At 40.3% G+C, this 25,838-nt stretch overlaps 1 protein-coding gene across 3 annotated transcripts in view; it reads left to right on the top strand.

Annotated features, from left to right (window-relative positions):
• The window catches only part of LOC147314805 (roundabout homolog 2), a 106,552-nt gene that overhangs the window by 64,953 nt on the left and 15,761 nt on the right, over window positions 1-25,838 (top strand). For all 3 annotated transcript variants that reach the window (XM_086261844.1, XM_086261843.1, XM_086261845.1), the window contains exons 3-14: window positions 235-392; window positions 2,414-2,534; window positions 2,614-2,752; window positions 6,048-6,175; window positions 9,617-9,741; window positions 11,983-12,154; window positions 12,610-12,815; window positions 17,530-17,611; window positions 17,848-18,013; window positions 23,125-23,291; window positions 23,637-23,758; window positions 23,970-24,186. In XM_086261844.1, coding sequence (XP_086117970.1) covers window positions 235-392; window positions 2,414-2,534; window positions 2,614-2,752; window positions 6,048-6,175; window positions 9,617-9,741; window positions 11,983-12,154; window positions 12,610-12,815; window positions 17,530-17,611; window positions 17,848-18,013; window positions 23,125-23,291; window positions 23,637-23,758; window positions 23,970-24,186 — 1,803 coding nt within the window. The remainder of the gene's footprint in view (window positions 1-234; window positions 393-2,413; window positions 2,535-2,613; window positions 2,753-6,047; window positions 6,176-9,616; window positions 9,742-11,982; window positions 12,155-12,609; window positions 12,816-17,529; window positions 17,612-17,847; window positions 18,014-23,124; window positions 23,292-23,636; window positions 23,759-23,969; window positions 24,187-25,838) is intronic.

Below are 25,838 nucleotides of genomic sequence, written 5' to 3'. Positions count from 1 at the left end.
TCTCTATAAAAAAAAAAACGTGTTCAGAAAACTCTCAGCAGAAAAATGGTTCACCTGGGAGAAAGCAGCCTTAATTACTTCCAAGACAAATTGGTGCTTCATTTGTTGATACTGGTTATATGGCTGTGTGCCTGTTTGCTGATCTGTGAGTCTGATTTCCAGTCTTTGTTTTAAATACATTACTCATACAGGGCCTTCTGAAGCTAATTAGATTTCTTTGTGTTTTCTTTTTAGTCCTGAGAGATGATTTCCGGCAGGCCCCGAGTGACGTGGTGGTAGCTGCCGGTGAGCCTGCTGTGTTGGAGTGTGTACCTCCACGAGGTCACCCCGAGCCCACCGTGTCCTGGAAACGCAACAACGTCCGAGTCAGCACCAAAGATGAGCGCGTCACTGTAAGTTCAACAATCATTAGAAAAAACGTTCATTTTTTGCGAAAAATACAGCGATTTGTAAACCCGATAAACTCCACTGCATTAATCTTTACATCTCTGGATCATCTCAAAAATCAAGACCTCAGAGGTCAAAGTAGTCATAGCTGGTAACCTAAACCTAACCATATATTTGGGAGAAAGCCAAAATTTACTTTCTTTTGTAAATATTTTTTGATCTGTGTAAGTAAGAATGATGATTTTCTTTGTTCTCTGATTGCAAAGACTTTGGGGAGTGACTAAAGAAAACAAAATTTTAAGCTTGTGTGCCTAGGGTTAGAGTTCTGCCCATCACCAATGATGACTCAGACCTCAAACGGTTAACCAGTTTTAAGTTGGATGCAGTCTCACCTCTGGTAAAAATCTCACTCCAGAATGTTTTCAGTTGTCCTGCTAAACAAACAACCAAAAACATCATACCAACCTCCCTGGCAGAAGAGGTAGAGGAAGATGGATGTCTGTTTTTTGGATTTTGTCATCAGACAGTGATCACGAGGGGCTGCGCGGACATCTCAAAATTATGATGATTGAACATGTGCCCCAGGCGGTGGATTTCAGGTGGCCTTCAAAGCTAATAGATCCAATCTTTCCTGCATGTCCTGAGCCTGTCTCGGGGTCTCCTCCCTTTAGGACACGCTTCAACCACCTCATCTAATCAGATGCCTAAACCACTTTAACTGGCTCTTTTTGGAGGAGTAGCGGCTCTACCCTGAGCCTCTCCCAAATGACAGAGCTCCTAAATATTGGGGAGGAGGGATTGGTATACCCACGAGAAAGAAAGACGTACCTGTGGGCTGTCCTGTGGGCCACCAGCTGAAGGAGGAGTCATAGGAGTTTGGTGCTTTGTGGATCAGGTGGCAGCCAGAGGCACAGTGATCGGATCCTTGTTACTTTCTTACTGATTCGTTTATTATAGACCTGCTGTAGTTTCCAATTCCTAACATCCATGATCAATAATTCTGGATATAAATCCAATGAAAACCAACATCGAACTGTGCTTAATAATGGCCATAGCCTTTATACATGAAGTGTGATAAATATTATTGGTCTGTGCTGTGAGGCTCAATTGTTGCCAAAAACTATTAAAAATACAATAGAGACCTACATTTGAAATGAACACGAGCCCTGAAGTTTATTTTGAGTTAATCCCACATACTCTCTAGTGATGTGAGTACTTTGCAGTGCTCCAAATGCGTATGAATCCATCTCTGAAAATAGTTCACAAAGGTACAGTTTCACTTCTGACTGAGTCACACTTAATTAAAATCTGTCTTTCATTATTTTACTTAAAAAATTAAAAAAGCAATAAACATCTGTGATTTATTACAGAGTCACTACAGACTGCAAAGGTAGACTTTGAGTACCTGGGGTAGGAATAAGTTGAAATTTTAAGGTTAAAGAGGTGTTCAAAAAGGAAAATGACCAAACAAAATTAATTTAAACTTTAACGTGTACAACTGTGAGCAAAGACCTGTGTGGATAGATTCTGGTTTGTCTTTCTTTCCTCAGGACTGATAAATATTCCCTCAAATGGTCTAGAAAAACTCTGTTGTACAGGTGGGAGAGATATCAATTCAGACTGACAACAGTTTCTGTTGACTATCATTTAATGCGGACACCTTCGTACGCTGCAGAGCGTAAAGTGTCTCTGATTCTGCTGTCGCTTTTCTTCTGTCCTCTCATGTGTAAAAACAACAGCTGGACACAATCTCTGGTTGTTGAAAAATAGATTTGGAACTGTGAGAAGTCACAGGCGGATGAAAGATATTGTTTACGTCAGTAGCTCAAGCAGGAGCTTTAAACTGAACTTAATTTCAAGTAAATCTGTGCTGAGAACCTCAAGCATAAGAATGTAGGTAGAAAATAAACATCACAGCAACGTATACACGTACACCTACAGTGACTCATACAGTGTTTTGAATATGAGCGATTAATGATCTTTGCATCAGTGCAAACATAACTAAACGTGCCATTGTGTTTTTCAGATGCGTGGTGGCAAACTGATGATCTCTCACACCAGGAAGAGCGATGCAGGCATGTACGTCTGCGTGGGCAGTAACATGGTTGGAGAGAGGGACAGTGATCCTGCAGAGCTGGTGGTGTATGGTGAGGTTCAAACAGTTACGTAGTCAGTCCTTCGAAGAGCATAAAGTGGTCATGTTTAAAGGCATCTGTTGTCTAGCAGAGCGCCCCGTGTTGGTGCGAAGGCCTGTTAACCAGGTGGTCATGGAGGAAGAGACTGTTGACTTTCTATGTGAGGTCCACGGGGATCCTGCTCCTACTGTGCGATGGCGGCGAGAAGAAGGAGAGCTTCCCCGCGGGAGGTGAGCTGATGGGCATGACCGCAGACAAATAGAGAGACAGACTGTTGATGCACACACAGCCTGAGAGCACTCTTGTGTTAACACACGTGCCCCAGAAAACGTAAATATGTGCAGGAGCTGTTTATTAACTCATGTCTTTCTGTTACATATCACACCCGCATCACATCGCACTTCTGAGGCAGCAGCGCGCCTTCTCCCTCAGACTGATTCCACCTCGCAGCCATAATGAACACATCGAGAAATCATTCCTACCGTTCTCTATAAAACCGTATAACACCGTTCATTTTGTGACAGGTGATCACACCAGTCAGGCATAAGATCCCAAACAGATTTTTGTATTATGTCTTCATGCAGCTGTTTTCTCAGATTTATAGTGTTCATATTATTTATGAACACCTCTCTCTTACAAGTCATTCCTACTTTTACTCTCTTTAGCAATCTCTCTTTAGCAATTTTGTTTTTAATCACTCTTTTTTTAATCTATCTATCTATCTATCTATCTATCTATCTATCTATCTATCTATCTATCTATCTATCTATCTATCTATCTATCTATCTATCTATCTATCTATCTATCTATCTATCTATCTATCTATCTATCTATCTATCTATCTATCTATCTATCTATCTATCTATCTATCTATCTAGACTAAATACATGACTATTTGGACAATTGCAATTTTTGTAACTATATCTGCACACCACCACAGTGGCTTTTAAATCAAACTATCAAGCTGTGATTGAACTGCAGGTTTTCAGCTTTGATTCAACAGGATTGACAAAAGTACTGAATTAAGTGTTTAGGAATTAAAACTTCTCCAGTTTTCAGAGGCTGGATCATTTACTGACAAGCATTTCCATGGCCACATGAGGCCGGCTCTGTTGTTATACCATCAAAAATTAAGCAGTTAAAAGTCCTGGAATTGATTCCAAGTAATGATATTGCATTTGGTATCTTTTCACTGGAACTATCAACATGAGAGCCAAAGAGATGTGTATCCAAGTGAAGGAAGGCAAAGTTTAAAAAAACAAAATAAATCAGAATAAGAGAGACAGCAAAAACTTTAGCAGTGGCCAGATCAACATTCTGCTACATTCTTTAAAAAAAACTGGCCATCTTAGAAATACTAAAAGACCACAGATGGAACTGAAAAATTACTTCCCTGAAAATCCAACTAAATCAAAAGGTAGACTGTCCATGTCAAGTTTGCAATGAGATGCCTTTGTGAATGGAAATACAGAGAACAATAAACCACTGGTTACACTCAACAGGAAGAGCAGCAAGGCCAGATTAGACTCTGAAAAGATTCTTTGGACAGATGAAGCCGAGATGTATCAGATTGACCGGACGAGAAAAGTATGAAGAAGCATACTTTGGCGGTCTGATCCAGCGTACCACATCATCTGTCAAACATGGTGGAGGCAGTGTTAAGGCATAGGCCCGTATACCTGCCAGTGGAAACATCACTAATGTTTACTGATGATGTGAGCGCTGCTAGAAGTAGCAGGATGAATTCTTACGTGTACAGAGATATACTTTCTGCTCAGATTCAGCCAAATGCTGCAAAACTGGTTGGGCCGCACTTCACAGTACAAATGAATACTAGTCTAAAGCATACTGCAAAAACAGCCCAAGAGGTTCTCAAGCCAAAGAAATGGGATAATGTTCAATGGCTAAGTCAGCCATTTGATCCCAATCCAACACAGCGTGCTTTTCAGTTACTGAAGACAGAAACAAAGGCAGAAAGACCCACAAACAAGCAGCGAGTGTAGGCGGCTGCAGGAAAGGCCTGGCAGAGCATCTTAAGGGAGGAAACACAGCGTTTGGCGGTGACCATGAAATCTAGACTTTAGTTTGTCACATTAATTCTGAGCCTCTGAAAAAAGTGGATTTTGTGTAAAAACCAGTTTTAATTCTTGATCAGTTTGTGTTAAACGCCTTGAATTAGTGATGAAAGTCTGTACTTTAGTCACATCTTGTTTCAAAACTTCATAAAAAATGAAAAGACTGCAAGAATTTAATGGAGAGAAGTTTCATGCTTTCTTATGGTAATGGCGCTATAATAATCATTTTTAGCCAAAACTGATAAATAATTCTATTATTTTGAAACTTAACAGCTTAATGACTTAAACAGCAGAGATATGAACTTCACATAATTTTCACATTTTATGTAGATATAATTTTACTTACTTATTTTCAATTTAGTGAGTTAATGCAGTCCTGCTCCACAATGGCTGCTGCTGTTAGAGTCTTTTACAGATTACAGCTTAATTTGAAGCTTGTGATAGCAGCCACTAAAGGGATGTGTTACTGGAAATGGGGGAAAGCTAACTGGCTTTGACTATTTTCCAACAGTTTCACAAAACTGTGTCAAACATATGGCCCTTGATTTATTAATTATTATATTCTTATATTGAACATGACCTGCACACACTGGGGATTGTAGCAAAATGTGATAGTCGGTAATATTTCATAAATGAATAAATATTCATATTAAGTATGACAGGTCTGTGATTTTTCTGTGAATTGGAAAGTCTTACTTTAAACTTGGTGATCCCTGCATAAGCCTGGTGTAAGAGTCTTTATAGAGACATTTTAAAATGCTACTCATATACGTCTCATTAAACGTGTCCATATACTGTATTATCCATTAATGGGAGACCAAATGCTTAAATGTATGTCCTGAACAATTTTGGCAAAACCTGCACAAAAAGCAAAGTCACGGTGACTGCGGTGTAAGAGTTTATTTGTCCACTTGGCAACAGGATGATGAAGATTGTTGTTTCATGTTTGCAAAGAGCCTTTCTGTCTTTCATCTTTTTCCATTTCATGTCTTCCTTTGGTTGCTCACTGATCCATGAAATAAATGGAATTTAAGCAGATTTTACTCTTTGTGTTTCAGTAATTGTACGCCTTGCGTAGACAAAGAGAGCTACACTGTACATAATATAAATAATTCTGCTCTGTCTTTATATTTAATCTACTGCCCGTACAAAACCAAGTGAAAAATCCTTCGATGTGTTGAGGTAATCTCATTTCTTTCTAATTGATTTTCATCAGTTTCAGTCATTTTCCTGGAGCCTGTGACAATATCTAAAGCAGATAAGACACATTGTTCCACCGGTTTCAAGATAATGCCACCTGATAGCAAAGAAATCCTTCTAAGGACAAGAAATTCCATTACCCCAAACCACTGGCAGAATTTTTCACTTTGTGGAGATTATTATGGTTACTTATTTATTTATTTTGCTATGCATCCGCCAGATCTTTCATTAACTCGCTTTTTATTCACAGGTTTGAAATCCGCAACGGCAACAACCTCCGTTTGTTCCGCGTGAAAGAGCAGGATGAAGGGACGTATACCTGCACATCAGAGAACAGTGTGGGCAAGACGGAGGCTTCAGCCATGCTGCAGGTGCACGGTGAGAAGCACATCATGCATATTGTATACAAACTCACACACACACATATACACACTCACACACTTAGACATGCATAAAAAAGCTCTCAATTCAGGGCCATTTTCACGTATAAGGTAGAGTCACATGGCAGCTGCATCATGCAAAGCCTGTTCCCACTTGATGTCCAACGCTCACTGTGTTATATCAGTCCCTGTCCAGCGGTGCTGCCAGGAGCTTATGCTAAACCGTATGGATTACGCCATTTGACAGATGTTTGGTAGATGTGTGGGTTAACTCACTGCCAGAGAGCAGTCTCAATATTAATAAGACATGACTCCCCCACCTCCTCTCTTCCTGTCTCTTTATCTCCCTCCTCCCTCCTCGTCCTTTTCACTCACTCGGTGTCTTGGTTTAAATAGTCTCAGACGACTTCATCCGCTAATGCCTTTTTCAGTGTAAATGAAATCCGAACCAAGCGGTTTTCTGTTCACACTTTTCTGTTTTGTTTCTTTGTGCTTTTACATGCTATACTTTCCGTTTAGTTGCTCAGCGTTTCATCCATCTCATTAATTCTCCATCTCTCTCCGTTTCAAACTCTATCATCATTCCGGTCGGCCGGCTCTGTGAGTTCACTTTCCATCTAATTCTTCTCCACAGAAGGGCATTTATGTTGCTCATTTGTCTAGAAAAAAATATTTTCTGTATGACGTTCTTAATGGTTTTTAAAAGCAACTATAAATGCCTAATGGTGTAAATGAGTTCCTCCATTAGGTACTGACATGTTGACAACATGCCTGTTGCTGCAGTCAGGCATTAAGTAAGCCCCAGACACAGTGACTTAATGTACAGCAGATTAAGGACTCCTATCAAACACACATCTGCTGTGTTGAGAAGAGTGTAGCACCATAGTTTCTAAATCCTTCTCTCTTTTGCAGCTGGAGGAGTTCAAAATGCAGCTGAAAGGCTTTTAATTACAACTAAACTGAGGCTGAAATAACAACGTATTTGACCTCATCCATTATTACAGAGCACTTAAACTAATATTCTATCATTAGACTTAGTACTAGCAATATGTTTGGTGGAGATGCATCAAGCTTTTGACCATCAAGATCACAATTACCTTGATATTTATTGTGCTTTTGTCAAGCGCCTAATTTGGGTCAAGTTTCAAAAACAGTGTTGCCTACATTTCCCACAATCCTCCTCAAACTCCAACTTTTTTATGAATTTGTTTTTTTGTGTAAGCTTCTAATTTTGGCCTTTAGTCAAGATAAGACTGATGGCATCAATATGACATCATTAGGCTTATTTTCTCAATAAATCAGGTCCAGATCAAACTCACCTTCTTATTTCTGCTTTATAAAACCCCAGTAAAGGACACACAGTACTTGCAAAAGGTACCCTTCATGTCTTTATATTTAGCTTTGAAAGAGCCAGATTTTCCTGTAATATTTTGAAAGTGGTCTTGTGCATCAGTTCTCCAGGCTTTCTGAAGGTCATTCAAGGGTTTTCTTTGGACACTGGTTGATTTTTCAATCATTTTCAGCCCAGTCCTTGGAACTGACCAAGAAAGAAGCACCTTAACACTGACCTATGAATCATTTAAGTGCAGAAAAAGACATCAAACTCAAGGAAACCAACAACATGTCTGCACAGAGATTTTGAAGAACCGATTTTAAATAGTATCTTTAGGCACTTTGCTGCTTGCAACCTGCTGCAAAAACACATTACGTCTTGTCATGTCTTTATGTGAATTTAGGAAAAATGGCAAAGATAGCAAAGACTGACAAGCATAAAATAGAATTTTTGCATCAACAAGCTGGCTGGCAACACAGTGCTGGAGATTTAAAAATAGATTTAAACCAGTTGAACTATCATGTTTCAGCTAGACAACAATAACACACAGTTAAATCTCTAATTGGGACATAAAGCCAAGAGCTCATATTCCCAATATCCTTTCTCCCAGACGGACTACTTTGCACCAGCTGCTAGACTTCTAACTAAAACAGGACTTACAGAATTAAACTGATATACATTGCAAATCTTATTCAAAATCTACATAAAATCTTTAAAATGGTTTAGAGTCACTTTAAGACTCCATGATAAAAAACAGCCACAAGTAGCGCCAAAGTGAATATGAAATAAATGAGAGCAATCTTGTGCTATATGTGACTAACACATCAGATCTGCTGAAAGACATTATAACATCTGAAGAAAGAGAAAAAAAACTACACAGAAAGATCATCACAACACTATAATGATAAAAGATGTTCTGCGGCTGGGAAAATGCTCTCGGTGAGAATATTAAGACACGACACAGATGACTCAGTTGTCTTGTGTATTGAGCCAAATATGCATTTGTGCGCCCTAATACAAGTGTGTGTGTGTGTGTTTGTGTGTGCAGCTACATATGCACCATATGCACTATGCAGAGATTTGTAGAGAGGATGCATCCAGGCTAGAGAAGCTTCCCATTTGGTGGGAAGGGAGAGCCAATTATTCAGGCGGGGGCAGAATGCAGTGGTCAGTGTAAATCTACAGAGGATGTGATGATGTGGATAACATGGTGATCTGACCCAAGCTGGAAATTGGCAGCTCTTCTCAGACCTTTCCCAAAATAACTCAGTAAATGTCATCAGAATGACGCTGGCTTTTGCTGCCATGATTTTCTTTCATCCCCCCCCCGCCCCCCATTTTTCTCTTTAAGAGGACATGGAGGTGATTTTTCTCATTAAGGACGAGAGGGTGATAATGATGAGTATGTAGCAACAGATCAAAAAACTCAGAAGGTCAAAGAAAAGACTCTTAAATCTCACTCGTTAACAGCTAACGAGCGCTTTATCGATCCAGCTCGGGGTTAACAGCGGTTTTGGAAAATAACTAAACCGAGAGACGTTCAGTATTTCAATATCATTACGTTTTATAGATCCACTTTATTATATTACTTTATTTTACTTCACTACATTTACTTGGCAACTGTTTGCTTCCTTCCTGCTTCATTAAGCAACTTAGGTCTTCAGAGAGTTCCTCTTTGGCAGTTTCTCATCCTGGCTTCCAAATCGAATATATATTTAAAACTGGTTCAAGCAGCTACAACTGCTTAGAAGCAGTTTGTTTGCTGCTGTGAAAATAATGTGCCGAATACAGCGAATCAGCAAGTATGCGCCCTTATGGATGGCACAAAGAGTAAGAAACTACCATTTTGCTGTGTTTGCATTCCTAAGGAAAAGGGGGAAGTAAAGAAATATTGTTGCTATAGTGTTGGCGTCTTTAAAATGGTTTGCCATATTGGATTCAGAATGGTTCCTTCCCATTCAAATTAAATGAACACTTTCCCACTGATAAATTATAGAGGAGAAAATTGGGTTGGCTTTTCAGCAGAAAGGGAGCGTTCATAAAGCAGGCCATTTCATGCACAAGTATGACTTTTAATGGGTGGTCACGCTCCTCCTTCTCTTCCAGTACCACCTCAGATTGCTACAAAGCCCCGAGACCAGATTGCCACCCAGGGGAGGAGCATCACCTTCCAATGCGGCACCACGGGAAACCCTCCACCTGCCATCTTCTGGCAGAAAGAGGGCAGCCAGGTAAGAGGCTGGAGCAAAGCAAAAGGCGCTCTCTAATGCTAAATACTGCAGCAGCAGAGACATCCAGGACACCAAATGAGTGAATATAAATACATTTGCTCCCCTAACAAGCCCGGGCTTGCTCTTCATGAGCACTTGGCGCATTCTTTGTAAACTTTACTTCAAGTATTCTTTATCACATCAATAGTCAAGAGTTTCACACCTTCTTTGTTTAAAAGGCGAGAACGACTCACCACAATGTGAGCAGGTTTTTTTGTCTGATTTAATCTTACGTTTTCTGACACCTCTTTTTTAGAGTTGCCCACATTGATCAAGACACATTTTTCCAGGCGAAATAAGCGAGAGGCGAGCGAGATAATGCAGCACATTTGCATTTGGCTCAGAGATATGCGCAGAGACAAAGTGTTGGAAGACATTGCGTTGGCGAGAAATCTTTCTCCTGTTTGCGTGCCACTCTGGTTTTGGGGGAGTCGACAGGAGAGGGAAGAGAAAGTAGAAGAGACTGAAAGAGGGCTTCCAGGAAGCACACCAGGTGTGGAAATTGCTTCTTCAGGCCAGGATTGCAGACGAATGCTGCCCTCCTTCCACATTATTCCTGACCACAAATGCCATGTTGCTTAATGGCAGCTGGGTTCACTGACTCAGGAGTGGAGGAGAAGCTTCAGGTGTTTTCGGAAAGGTTCCACAGAGCAAACAGGAAGTTGAGCTACTGATTTTGTGAATAAGCTTCAGTCGGCAGGATAGGTTGATGCCTTGCTTGGCTGTTTGTAGGGCTTTTTGCTGTATATGTGGGATTATCTGTAGCCTTATAACCTCGGTCCCTCCACTGGAGTCTAAGCCTCTTAGAGGAAATGAAATAGATGGCTGAATGGATTGATGCATCCCTCCCCCTTGTTCCCATCCATCTCACTTACAGGAAAACAAGATGGGATAGCTATAAAATGTCAGTTTCACAGGCATCATCCCCCCCAAAAAAACAACACAACAACCAGAGTCTTTCAGGGTTTTTTCTTTTTTCAAATGTGAGATTATCATTAGAAGTTAATAGTTTGAGCCCCGGATTCGGGTGAAAACATGTAAAATAATGTGTCAAAACTAATTTGACAACAGTTTTACTTTAATGATTTATTAATTCTTTACACAATTCATCAACTAAAAGTAAGGATCCACAGCTCATCTCTGGGAGGATGTAATTAATGGAAGATGTACTAATTAGCAGTAAAAGTACAAGCAGAGCTGAGTCTGATGGGAATGTCATTAGCTTTGCAGGTTTTTATTCATTAGGCACGGCGACAAATTTCATTTTGATCTTATGGTGGTGTTGCATGAGAAGTTACAGGATCACCAAATAATAATAACTAATCTGGAGCTGCACATGAATATCTGTAATATTTTTCAGGGACTTGAGTCCATGAGTTATTCGTTTAAGGTGGGATCATAAATTCATTTTGAATTCAATTTGATTCCGTTAATTCACAACAACAGTGGCTTCGAGGCACTTTATATTGTAAAAAAAAAAAGGACTTATAATAATACAGAGAAAACACCAACAATCCGATGACCCCCCCTATGAGCAAACACTTGGTGACCATGGGAAGGTGAAGCTCTTGAATCTTACCTGACTTAAATGTGGCCAGTGCTCCACTTCAAGGTCACCTCCATCAGCACCTCTGGGACACTTTCAAATGTGCTGCTATTTTTAGAGTTCTCCAAAATCTAAAACGTGGAGCGATATAAGTCCTGATGTGTCCAAGCCTGAATGTGGTGCACAGGGTGAGGAGTGGGATATCAGTGTGTGTGTGTTTTTTTTAAACTTTTTTGGCAATGTTAGTGAGGTTGTCCTGGAGTGTATGAGAAGAACATTGGCAAAAGAAAAATCTGAACTGCAGTACATGCTTTTGTGCATGACTCAAAGAGAAAGAATGAAGCTTCCACAGACTGATCTAAAAATAAAACATATGCTTTTGATGAGTGGATTTCTGGGAATTTGTGATTGCGGCTGAACATAGCCTTTTAAATATGACGCTTTGGCTTTGTTTTTCAGTTTTATTTGGGTCCACATTAAAGTTTTCCTTAGACACAACCAGCCATTTCAAACAGCCAATTTGAGCTGCAGGAAATTGCGACTAAAATTGTTCTAGTCCTATTTCCTTTTCTATAAACTTACTCAAATAGCTGAGGTAAATGATTTGACAATAAAAACATTGATTTACTTTTTGCTGCATGCATTTTTCTGTTTAGATGTTGTTGTTCCCCGGCCAGCCGCCTTCCCAGTCTGGTCGTTACTCTGTTTCCATGAATGGAGAGCTGACCATCACAGATGTCCACCCTGAGGACTCGGGCTTTTATATCTGCCAGGCCATCAGTGTAGCAGGAAGTGTTCTGACCAAGGCACTGCTGGAGGTGGAGGGAGGTAAGACCTCAATAGGTACAGTTACTTTTAAACCTGAGGGGTTGATTCTTTGTTCTGCACCATCAGCTAATGAGGGGAAAACATATTAATTACTTAGTAGGTGCACAACAATGAGGCTCATGCAGACAGAGACGGTGCGCAGTTAGAGACCCCATGCTGGATGAGCAATGAATTGAAGGCTTAATGTTTTCCCACAGGCAGCTTGTAAGCACCAGATTTAAGCTTTCTTTTACTCCTTATACAGCCTATTGTTTTCTGCTTACTAAGCATCTTAAGTATTTTTACCCTTTGCTCTCCAGCTGCTGGCGACTTTATAAAGCCGTCCTTCCTGCAGACCTTTTATATGCCTTCCTAATGTTATCTGTCCGTCTTGACTTTTCTGCACTGTGATCTAATTGGAACAAGGATATCACCCCTAACATAATACTCCGCCTCTTCTTCACTCAAACTGGCAGGTCCTTCAGGTCGTATCCCGCCAATCATTCGCCAAGGCCCAGCCAATCAGACCGTATCTCGGGGTGCAACGGCACAGCTCTATTGCCGTGTAAATGGAGGTACATCAGTCGAGATTTCATGGGAGAAGGACGGAGAGAGACTTCAGGGAAATACACCTCGACTGACCTTGATGGAAAATGGCACGTTGCAAATCGCAGACGTAAAGGTGTGTATGTGTTTGGGTGTGTGCGGATGAGGCATTTGTTGGAAAGGGCACGTAACAAGCGACTTCTGAAAGGCAGTTGCTCTTAAATGGAAGGAGCGGAAGGAAAGACGGAGTGTGCACGGAAAGATGGAAATTATATATAAAAAAAAACTGTGGAGAATAAAATACCTGTGTGATCTCTGACCGTCTGTCACCTTCCCCGCAGCCCTCATAGTAACCCATTTCTTCCTCATTTCCATCAGCAATTCCATTTCTGTTTGTAAAATTAAAGTGAGTCTGAGTTAAAAAGACCAATCTCTCTAAGGCGGTGCGTATCTCTCCAGTGTAATTATGTGCTCATGCGGTGTGTAATTGTAATGTTAATGAAGGTGCTTGTTTGTAAATGCTAATGTGTTCTGCTTTGATGGAAGAGCAGTCAGAAACCCCTTTGTGCTATAACCCCACCTGGAGGTCAGCGAGCCTGTGCAGGACAGAGCAAAGGCAGCATCATTTACATTAATTGACTGGCGATAGATGATTCATCATCTAACCGGCTTTTAATTAAATCTCCTGGCTGGAATGTGCTTATTCACGTCCTCCTTCATCCTTTTTCTCAGCAGTGGTGCTCAGCTAACTTGGAGCATTAAGGTTTGGTCCGGTGCACCGCTGAGGCAGGGGAAATCTGCCATGCCAATGTGCTCAATGGAACAGAAGAGATGCATTAGTGTGGCATCAAGGGGTTGACAAAGGGGGGAAAAATGGGGACACGGAGATGATGAGTGAGGGACTAAATATATTTACCCTGCTGCTGCCCAAGCCACCATCAATATTTTAGCTGTAGTTGGAGTCATCTGAAGAAGTTCACCTGCCCACAAGCTGTGCGGTCTGTCAGCCAGAGGTCAACACTGCGGTGGATGATCTCATACGGTCTGAGGATAGTTCCAGCAGACTGGCTCTCAGCCAGGACACGGCCAGAGCGAACAGCAAGCGTATCAGTGAAGCATGCAGGCACATACTGTACACTTCATAACATAAAAAGAAGGTCGGGTGGGGCGTAGTGTCGCTCGGTGACAGTTGCTTAATGTGGATGGAGTGTGCGTGGCTTGCATTTAATTGCACAAACATGGCTGCTTAATTGGGTCCAGTTTCACCTGGAGCTTAAAGGTATAAGTGCCAATTTTTACATTTTTTAAATATTTTTTAAAACGTGTTTTTGCTTTTTTGTAGCAAACCTTTAAATATGCCTTTTGAATAATTTATTGAAGCGTAGGAGCTTAAAGCTGAACAACAGTTGCAAGCAGGTCTAGCATTTTAAATTTGTCAGCGGCATTATCGTATTTTTATCTTAACAATAATTCAAATGTCTGCGCGTGCTGTGAGAAAGGCTGGCTCTTGTGACGGAGCTGAAATTTATTAAAATTATCACCTTATTCTGCAGCTGCACTCAACTCTGAAGATAATCTTTTTTTGGGTGTCTTTCACTGTGTTAACTGTGCTGGTTGCGTCTCACTGCTCTCATCAGCATCTCGCACTCATTGTCAGTGAAAATGCACCAAATGGCAGACACCTCCAAATAAGCGTTGATGTGCTACGTAACCGATGGTTGCAGACATCACAGAGAAGCGTGTTGTATGCGTTTATAATGTCATCGCTAATATAACGACACGTATGAGTTGTTTACTGCTCGCTTCTTATTTAAATGCTTTTGCAGGCTGAAGTGAGACACTTAATAGTTTCCTCACAAAAATGTCCAAAACAACTGATAGAAAGATCTGCATTTATATTTTGGTACTAATTAGACTCTAGCACAATTGCTGTAATGATTTCCAGCGGAGGGTCAGCTCACCTCGCAGAAAAACAGCACATTATGTGAGAAATACAGCATTAACAATGAAAGAATAATTATCTGGGTTTAAATGAAGCAGCCCTCTCAAGGACATTAATATTCTGTGTATAATTATAAAACTGCTCTTCACAGAGCATCGAATGGACATCATTATGAAATTTCAGTCAGGCAACTATCATTTGCAATAAATTATTGCATCAACTGAAAGAGCATATAAGTGGGCAGTTGGGGTCACCCAGGAAGTCCCGGAGACCGTGGTTTCTGCGGTTTTCGCTCATTCTTTAGTTTAGCTTTCAATCACTTTGGTTTTTGTTCGCTGTTTGGTCAGATTTAGGCACCATCCTCTTGATCAGACTTAGGAACTGTTTGTGTTAAAAGCTCTCTGCTTGTATCGCAGGACTGAAGCCAAAGAAGAAAAAAGACTGCAGCGGTTTTGACTATGTGGCAGCATTTAACATCGTAGGAGTTACAGTGATCACACTGCTCAGTAAAAACTCTTGCTAACATCTATTAATCCTAAATAAATACATCCTACATAAGATATCTTGTTATTCTGATGTCATCAGAATTTAATCACAGTCTTTTAATAGTTGATGTCGGACACAACACAGCATATAATGCTTCTTTTGGCTGCTCCCTTATTCACAAGGGGTCATCACAGCAGGTAGCTCAGCATGTTTGATTTGGCGGATTCTAATGACAGATGCCCTTCCCCACAAGGATTTGTGTCTCCGCCCAAAATCTGATCACAGATCTTTAACTTGGTTGGCAGATGCATAAAGCGCTACTGCACTGAGCCAATGCACAAGCAATATATAATTAATCACTGCTATTTTCATCACATAAGCAAATAAACACTATTACACCAATAACAATCACTGTAGCCATTATTTATGATCATTTTGTTGTGATGCAAAACTATTAATTGCTAAAGTTGTTCTAATTAAAGCTAAAGCTACTTTCAGCTGCTCCCTCATTTGTAAGGGGTCGCCACAGCGGGTAATTCTGCATGTTTGATTTGGCAGATTTTCCCGCCAGATGCTCGTCTTGATGCGGCCCCAAAGAGAGACACAGCAACACATTAACTAAAGTTGTTTAAACTCTCGATTTATTAGCTATTAAGAACTAATGCTTTCTCAAGTGAGAGATTGTTACTGACATAAAATGTTTAGCAAATTCAGTGTAAGGTTTATGCCATCAAAATCATTCTTTTTATGTTTCTGTAATAGTTAGTCTGCCAGAACATACAAAATGACATTTTGCTAAAATATAATTACCATAATAATCTAATTATTTGGGGGTTTTTTTCAAAAAGGAGAAAATTATAGGAAAGCACATTGCTATTTATTGATTAAAATGCAAAATTACATTTATTCATTTTATTCATGAAAAGAAAAACTATATTTATAGTGGCTGAATGTTACTTTTGATTAATTTTTGACTTTGTTGGCTCAAATTTGGTAAATTAGATTCGAAATCGCATCAAAGTTAAAACTGTTTAAGTCTTTCCTTTTAAGCTGTGATGAGTTAGATAAAGAGAGGTCACTTGGAAAAAAATGAACATGATTTATTAAGATACAGAATTTGATTAACAAGCTGTGTGGCGATTAGACTCTGATAAACCATCACAGCAGGATGGTTTATCCGAACAATGATAGGAATTATGATAGGACTCCACTAGAGTATAGCTGAGGGTGAAGATGAAGATGGAGGCGTGGATGGGGCGCTGAGTGACCAGGGTGAGGTAGAGATGGGGGAGGAGGAGGTGGGCTGCAAGGGCCTGAAAGGCAGAGTGACAGAAGATCGCTGAGATTTAAAGTACGCTGACAGAGACATGATTGGCTCTTAAGAGACATGCAAGAAAATGATTGGACTAGATGGACTATAGCGATGCTGGCATTGAATTTGACACTGTGGGAAAGAGGAAGTGATGTAATAGACCCAGGAAAGCAGGCAGATGAGTGATTACTGATATTACTCACACATAAGCTTCATTATAATGTTACATTCCCCTAAAAAGGTAAAGTTACAAAAAAAGTGTTGATGAAAGAGAGATGAAGGCAAAATATGAAAGTAAAGCTTTTGATTAATAATTAAACAGACAGAGATGGACGAGCTGCTATCCAACTCAAAAGAAGAGAAACATAGCAAAGCCCAGGAGTCACTAAACAAAAGCACAAATTAAAAAGGTTAATGACCAACAACACAAACAGCTCACGAGCTTCAAAACCAAAAAAGCCTCTCTAGCACTGGAGCTCTCTTCTCTCTGGTCTTAAGTACTTTGGCTCAATAGCTGAGTAGAGTCAGTTGCACGAAAGTGGGTGGCATCTACTACTGAAGAAAGAACAAGACACAGCGCCAAGGTCAAAATCACAGCAGGCCCGTAGCAACAGTTAGAGCGTGCTGTCTGCAAGCTCCTCGCTCCCTGCAGTATTTACATGTAGCAACAGGGCAGAGATGAGTATGAATCACCCTTGGAGCTTACAGGTGGATGTTGGGGTGGTGAAGGGGTTGAAAGAGCAGGTAATGATGCGGGGTAGCAGCAGTGACACGCTACATTTACAGCTTAAACAAACCAATAAGGGAGGATGAGTTTGGTGTGTGATGTATGAAAAGCTGTGCAACTCAAGCTGCCTGAACTAGCTTGCAGGCTTAGCTTCTTTATTTTTGATTTACTTCACTACTGCTGTGGTGGATGCTATGGCTAGCTCATGCCTTATATAACTTCTTCTATGTATGAAACTGCTTTTTGACATGTTGTAAAAGTCTAGTGGAGTAGAAGCATAAAATGAAAATTAGCAGAAATTGCTGAAAAAGTGAAAGTGTTTGTGGCATTTATTGTGTTATTTTTTTTCAAGTCTGTCTCAAATGCTGACTGCTGTTTAACAGGACACGGACTCGGGTATGTACACGTGCGTGGTTTCCAGCACCACAGGAGAGTCGAGCTGGAGTGGGATGTTGACTGTCAGAGGTACTTAGACTGAAACTCGCCACAGTCTCTCTGTCTGTTACACTTCACACTCTGTCACTCCTCAACTACACCTCCTTTCCCAAGAAACTACTTAGTCTGCCAGTGTTCTTCATAGGAGCACAATCTGTAGCTTCCACAAGACAAAGTACAGTTTGAGATAAAATGTTAATCAAACTTAGCCCACTGATATGATGTAATTATGTTTTTTTTGTGTGTGTGTGTTTCTGTAATGAAAGATGGAGGTTCTTCAGTGTCCAGAGCTTCTGAGTTCATCCAGCTTCCAGGACCTCCACAGAAGCCTGTCATAACAGAGGTGACCAAAAACACAGTCACCCTCACCTGGCAGTCCAATCCCCATGAAGGCGGGGCCGCTGTCACCTCCTACATTATCGAAGCCTTCAGGTGAGTTTTCAAAACAGGAGCATACTTTAGTTTTTCAGTCTTTTGTGGACTTGTCTCAGTTTATCTGAAATTTCTAGATCACAGCAAATACAGGCTAACTATCCATCCATCCATCCATCCATCCATCAATCCCCCCACATTAAACTAAATGCAAAAACAAAGCTCTGGTCAAATGTAAAACACGACAAAGCTTTTTAAAAATGTGTTATAGTAGTAAAGCTTATTAATAACTTTTTGCTTTGCTGTACATAGATTTAAACCCTTAATAATGGTGAATTTCCTCTGCTTAACCATTTCCACTCTCAGATCTTCTTCTTCTTGTCTCACAGACATTGTCTCTATTTGTACCCTTCACTAAATCTGGTCTGAAAAGAAACATGACTGACCAAAGTCTCTCATCATGGGTTAGATTTTCTAAAACCTCAAATCAGAGGAAAGGCAGAAATCTTTTTCACACTCAGTCCTCTTTGAAAAAAAAAAAAACTGCTGAAAGGTTTTTATGCTTTTTGATGATGTTGGGGTTTTTTGTCCAGTAATGGTCACATGTTGACTTGCTGAGGTCAGGTCTATATTGAGTCAGAATGTCATTAATAGAAGATGAAGAAAGACCATGAAAAACTACTGGTGCTACCAGACGCTTTAACAAGTGTAACTGGTGAAATGTGTTTTAAAGCTCTAAATCCTTATACTGGTAGCTTTGCCTCTGCACTCCACTATAATGGATTATAGTGGTAGAAATACAGACTTTCAGCTTTAATTCAAAAGGTTTCACAAAAACTGTTTAGTAGTTACAGACATTTTCATATATAGAGTCCCCAATTTTCAGAGGCACACGATTAACTGCACTGACGAGCAGTTTCGTGGCAAAGTGAGGCCTGTTCCCTTGTTACTTCGTGGCAAATGAAGTCATGTGAAGTTCATTAAAAGTGTAATTATATTTGTATTTTCTACATTTGGCTGTAATTTTGATTATGAGGCCTGAAGAGATTTTAGTGCAAGTTAAGGCTATTACTGGATGGAACCCCACCCCCACCCACCCAAAATAAACCAATTAGAGACAGCAAAAACTTTTGGAGTGCCCAAATCCACTTCTTTTTCTTACGGCTGCTTCCTTTCGAGGTTGTCACAGCAGATAATCTCCCTCCCTGTCCCCAACAGCGCTCTGCATGTCCGTTTTACTGCATGCATAAATCTTCTTTGTGGTCTTCCTCTTCCTCCTGCATGATAGCTCCATATGCAACATCCTTTGTCAAATATATCCATTATTCCCCTCTGCACATGTCCAAACCATCTGAGCATTGCCCCTCTAACTTTGTCTTCCAACCGCTGAGGTGAGCCGAGCTGTCCCTCTGATGTACTCACTTGTCATCCCAGTCACGCCTAAGAAAAATCAACTATGCCACCTCCAGCTTGGCCTCCTGTCTCCAAATCATACATCATAGACGGTCTTATTACCATCTTGTTAACCTTCCCTTTTACACTTGCTGCTATCCATCTGTCACAAATCACTAAAGACAGCTAAAATGAGTGATGACAGAATTATTTCCATGGTTAAGAAAAAACAAAAACAAATTACAAACACTTTCGATGTGGTAGCTTTATCATTGCTGACAACCAAAAGACGCCCTCATGAATGGAAATACAAAGTTTACAACAAGGTTCAAGCCAGAGGTTAGACTGAATATTTAAAAAGACTACAAACCTTTCTAAGAAATTCAAATGAACCAGAATGAGGGGAAAAGAAAAAAATTGCAAAAGAGAGAACAGGTCACGATCCGACGTGACATCACCTGTCAAACATAGTGGAGGCAATGTCATGGGCGTGTATGGCTAACAGTGAAACTGGATCACTGATGTTTATTGATGATGTGACTGCTGACCAAAGTAGCAGGATGAATACAGGTGATGGACACAGGGCTATACTCTGTGCTCAGATTCAGGCAAATTCAAATGGAGAAATGGAAAACTCTTCAATGGCAGAGAGACCCACAAACAAGGACAAACTGAAAGGAGCTGCAGTAGAACACATATTATTTTGGTTTTTGAATTTTATCTACTTAATTTATTTATTACCGTAATATACTGTCTTCCTGACTTAAAGTTAAACAGGCAGCCTCGACTTAACTTTCCACCCTTGATAAAGGTCTCACTGTCTGACTGACTCTTCCCAGATAATGAAGTCTTCTTCATTTAGACTCATTAGACTTTGGAAATGACTCATCTCTGCCTGAGGGAGAGACACTTCTGTTACCACACGTTGCAAAGTGAAACCCACCACATCAGTGTTTAGCCGCGGCTTTTCCGAGGAGAGCCGTAGCAGCCCTAACAACCAACTAGAGTCCTGAGCGAGACAGGGAGAGTGAAAGAGGAGACAATTACTGCAGTGGTCAGCTTGGCAGCTCTGTCCTGTCCTGGGGCAATGGCAGGAGGGGATGTGAGCCGAGCTGGAAGTTCACTCATTATAGAAACAGGACGGGGGGTACAGAAAAAGTGTATAGACACAAACATGCACGCACACGAGCACGCATATATTTCTTTCTGTGCAGGCAGAAAGCTCAGCTGGCACACTTGCACACAGAGCTGATAAAAATCCATTCAGTGCTACACGCTCCAACTCCAATGAGTTGTTTGTTTTTGTGGATCAGAAGGAACAAAGAAAGAAACACTTTTATGATTGCAGTATGCCTTTTTATACCAAACATAGCAAGAGTTATGTTTTTGATTTTAAAAGGGAGGCAGTCTAGATGGAGTATTTACTACATAAATGTAGCAGTTACATTTTCCTTTTTCACTGAAAACAAAACCACAAAAAAAGGTTTAAAAAAAAAAGAAATGGCAAAACTGTTTCTCTGGAGAACATTTGTTGAGAAAAAAGCCACAGAAGAAAGGAGAAAAAGCTGTGACCTGCTTGATGTAATTGCCTCGCCATTTCCTCCTCCATGGAGTTGAGGAAAATGTTAAACTGCACTCATGCTGCTTGATAGTGCCCGTACCTGCACAGCATAAAGCTGTTGTATCCTCGCCGGGCTCATTCAGTAGTCATCATTATAACCTGCTGCAATTAAAGACGGAATAAAACTTTGTTAGCAAGCTGAGAGAAGCAGCTATGAGGGTTTTTTTTTTCTTCCAATGAACAGAAACTCGTGAATCCAAGAAGCGACTGGTGATTTCTTTAATTTGTTTGCTCATTCAACAGAGGCTGCTGAAACATTTCTTGTTCACGTGCCTGCTGAGCGTCAAGCGAGAAGATTGATATCTGTTCATTTAATATGGGGCTGCAGCCAGAAGAAGATTAGCACTGATTTGCATTAAGACTGTGGTGTCAGTTTTCTATTTTAGTTTTCTTTTTAGGAGATTAGAAGAAATTATTCACTGTTTTCCATTTTAAATATCACAGAGGGAGGGGGGTTGGAGCCTATCCCAGCTGTCATTGGGTGATAGTCGGGGTACTCCCTGGGTAGTCTATCATAGGATTAAAATACAGACACAGACAACCCTTCACAGCCATACTTGCAGCCAAGTTTTATTCACCGATTAACCTAACACGTGTGTCATTTTACTGTGGGAGGAAGCTGGAGTAGGCAAGCACATGAAAACCACACAGATTCAAACACAGAACCGCTTTGCTGTGAGTGCTAACCACTGCAGCACTGTAAAGAAATGCACTTAAGATCCCATGTTGCCTTCAGAACTGCCTTAATTCTTCATGGCAGAGATTGAACACGGTGCTGGGAACATTCCTCTGAGATTTTGGTCCTTATTGACATGATAGCGTCACACAGTCTCTGCGGAATAAATCTCCTGTTGGGTAGTGACAGTACTCAGGCAGGCTGTGGTGTTTAAACAATGTTCAGTTGGTACTAAGGGGCCACCAGCAGCAGCCTGAACCATTGATACAGTACAAGGCAGGATGATCAGTCCTGTCATGATGTTTATGTAAAATTCTGTCTCTACCATCCAAATGTTGCAGGAGAAACTGAGCCCCAGACAACACTTATCTACTCATTTTGTCCACTTTAATTTCCTGTTTTTTAGCAGTAGTGGAACCTGCTGTGGTCTTCTGCTGCTGCAGCTAATCTGCTTCGATGTTCAGAGAGGCACTTCTGCATGGTTGTAACAAGTGTTTATTTGAGTTAGTGTTGGCACCCTGGCTGTTATCCTGTGATCTCTGACATCAGCAAGATATTTTCGTGTAGAGAACTGCCGCTTACTAGATATTTTATCTTCTTCAGACCATTCCCTGAAAAACAATAGTAATCCCAGCTCGTCTGGCACCAACAAGCATACGATATTTAAGGTCACTTATATCACCTTTCTTCCTCATTCTCTTGTTTGGCTTGAACCTTAGCACATCATCTCGACCTTATCTCCATGCAGAACAGCTTTTACTTACTGCTTTGTGATTGGCTAATTGGATATTTTTAAGAATAGGTGTACTTAATAAAATAAGTGTATCTAAAGTATATCTAAAAAAAATAGATATGAAACTGCTTAAAAGAGATTTAACTTTTTTTTTTTGCATTTTTGTTTTTTTTTTTCTTCTGACAAAATAACTTACCATTTAATTAAGAAGAGAAAAAAACAGCTATGGCTCATATTTATAGCTTTCTTTCTCCGGGTTATTTCTATTCTTGCTTTGAGATATCACACTTCATTTTCTTATGCTCGCAAGATTAAAAAATGTATTTACCCCTTAATGAGGGTGACTACCGTAACTGCAGTTGCCATATTTCCTAAGTATGCAAAATTCAGATCTCTCCTGACATCTCTCCTGGCTGCTCTACTTTCATCTGTCTGTGCAATTAGGGCATGAGCAGAAGAGCTGTGATCAAGCCTATTACCTTGTTATCTCATGGTAACACGACAGATAACGAGAGAGAATAGAAGCATCTCTTGAAGCTGTTTATTGTAGTCCTCGCGCCAACTTTACATGCAGTTATCCGAACTCTTTCAGGCAGCAAACACGCTCCCGATAAAGACTTGACCTACCCTTTAAGTCATGTTCACACACTCTTGTTTTGATCTCAGTCGTTCACTCTGACAGTCAGATCTTCATCACAAGAAATTCAATTTTAAGATAGTCGTTTTCTTTGACGTTATCCGTCTTGCAGCCAATCAGTGGGCAGTACCTGGCAGACCGTAGCGGACCATGTGAAGCAGGAGAGGCACACTGTTGTCGGACTCTTCCCCAACACCGTTTATCTCTTTATCGTCAGAGCAGTCAACTCGTACGGCCTCAGCGACCCCAGTCCGATCTCCGAGCCTGTCAGGACACAGGGTGAGTTACATAAGATGAAAGACAAAAAAATCCTTTTTTGATGTAATGGTTTTCATTAGATTCTTCACAGTTCAGTCTTGGTTTCAGTTTCCATGAGGCAGTATATTTTAGATACTGGATGTAGAGCTGAGGCAGAGATAATGTGCTACATGCTTTGGAAAAATAAAACTTGCTTTGCATGTGCAGTCTCAAAACTAATTGCTTTCTCAGTGTGATGCTCTTCTGCCGGGAGCAATGTTGAATTTCATCAAAAAGTTGTTCCCTGCTTTTGCTGAATTTCTGCTATTCAGCTGTTTTGTTTTCATGTTGCCAGGCTGGACTGATTAGATTTCTTTGCTGTCTTAGATGGGAGTCCGACTGAACAGGGAGTGGACCACAGACAGGTGCAGAGAGAGCTGGGAGAGGTGTCTGTCTACCTGCAGAAGCCGATGGTTCTGTCTCCTACGAGCGCCAAGATTTCTTGGAGTGTGAGATTAATACTGATGGGTTTCAAAGTCAGCTTGTAATGTGTGGAGGACAGGCTAATCTCCAAACATTAGCTTCAGAAACTCTGCTCAGCATTATATGACGCCAATAGATCAACGTGTAGAGAAACAGCTGGTTACGCTTCCCTGCTTTTGATAACTGATTTAAATGTGAGACCATGTTTTTGTGCTTTTTGTCTTCCACCTTCTTTAGGTTGCCCGTCAGTCACGGTACGTTCAGGGTTACCGTATATTTTATCGAACGATTGGCAGCTCCTGGCTGGTCCAAGATGTGGAGGCCACATCTGACTACAGTACCATCTTAGCAGATCTGCACAGTGGTACCGAGTACGAGGTCAAGATCCGGCCTTACTTCAATGAGTTACAAGGGCATGACAGCCTCATGGTTCTCCTGCGTACCTCGGAGGAGGGTAAGGAATGTGTATTAATAACCTAATCAGTAGCAAGTAATGCTAACTAGTAGTAAGCAAGTACAGTACTGTGCAAAAGTCTTAAGACACCCCACAGTTCTTTATGTTTGCACAGCAGCCAAACTCTATTGTACTTTTTCTAAGTGGTCTTGACTAATAATCCTTTCTCAAGGTCTTTCACAGTTTTTCTTTGGACATTAGCTGCTTTCTAACTCAGTCCAGTCCTTGTACCTGAGCATGTTCAGAGCTTATTAAGCCACTTATTCATTGACTCATTCAAGCATAAAAAAGGCACTGAACTCAAAGAATGAGCCATAACTTTGGAAAGAACCAATTTTTTACTGTATTTTCATGCACTTGGTTATTAGCGGCCTGTTGCAAAAACCTATACAGATCTACATCAGAGGGAGAGTATCTGAAAGCTATGTCCTTATGAGACTGAAAAAAATATCCAGACCTGACATAGGACCCAGAAAATGCATCTCAACCTTCAGTTGATCGCTGAAGCCTCGTCCCAAATGGTCTCAGTGGAAGGTTGGCTGTCAAAATGCCATTTTTAAGGAAGAGAAAAAATGAGAAAAGGCTGAGCTGTGCCAAATTACACAAGAACTGAAAACCAGCGGAGACGTCTTATGGAGCAAAGAATCCAAATTTACTTTTTTTTTTTTTGTTCAAATCATCGGTTTATACAGAGGATGTCAGGAAAGAGGTTAATGTGGACAGAAATCTGTAGAGGCTCTGTCATTACTTGGGGCTGCATTTCAGCCAGTGGTGTTGGGAATCTTGTCAAAATTGATGGAATTATGAACATGGATGGAAGTACCATCAGATTTTGATCTACATATCAATATCGTGTGGAAATTAAATCAGAAGACTACTTAATGAAATTAAAAGAAATCTTGCCTAACAGAGTTCAGGCTGTGTTGAAGAATAAAGGTCTTCATTCCAAATGTTGACTTTCAGGCTTGATACAATTTTACAAACTCTGTTTCTGTCTTATATTTTACTCAGTTGCTGCACCTGTTTTTCATTTTCCCAGCAAAAATGTTGAAAAAATTAGGAATGGCTCATGGCTTCCGGACAGTAGCATATGTGTTTAAACAAATTTGAGATACCAGTTAAATCCTGTTTTGTTTCTTTGTAGTCGATGTGAAGCAACAGCCAGCAGCTTAGCTTTGCATAGAAACTGGAAATAACAATAGTTAGCCTGGACTCAAAAACTCATAGATAGAGGTTTAATAAAAAGTGGTTATGTTAGTTTAGGAGCTTTAGAGGTATGATTTTAACCATAATCTCTAGATCAAGCCGCTTGTGTCCAGCTTTTGTTGAGCAAGGTGAAGGACTGCTGCCAAGAAAGTAAAATAACATGTTTCCTTCCAAAACTGATTAAAGCTCTTTCATTTATTATGAACTATTTTTTATTTATAATATTTAGTCACATTTATCAATGTGGAGGGATTTATTAGTTACACAGTTTAAAGTGCTTTAGATGAGGCAAAGAAATCCTTTAAAAACAGTATTTTTCCAGTGGAGTTAGATTATCAGACAACAAAGGAATGAATGAGTTCTAATTAATTTAGCAAAAAATCTGAAATAACCTCCTAATTTTGAAAAATAAAGACACTGTTTAATTTTCTTATATAGAATGCTTA

Source organism: Aulonocara sp. 'chitande type north' Nkhata Bay, linkage group LG14 (assembly GCF_057382095.1).
Source record: "Aulonocara sp. 'chitande type north' Nkhata Bay isolate Kocher_YH1m ecotype deep benthic linkage group LG14, A_spYH_male_GT1.1, whole genome shotgun sequence".
Lineage (NCBI taxonomy): Eukaryota > Metazoa > Chordata > Actinopteri > Cichliformes > Cichlidae > Aulonocara > Aulonocara sp. 'chitande type north' Nkhata Bay.
Note: the sequence above shows the minus strand (reverse complement) of the source record. Positions and strands in the feature narration are given on the sequence as shown.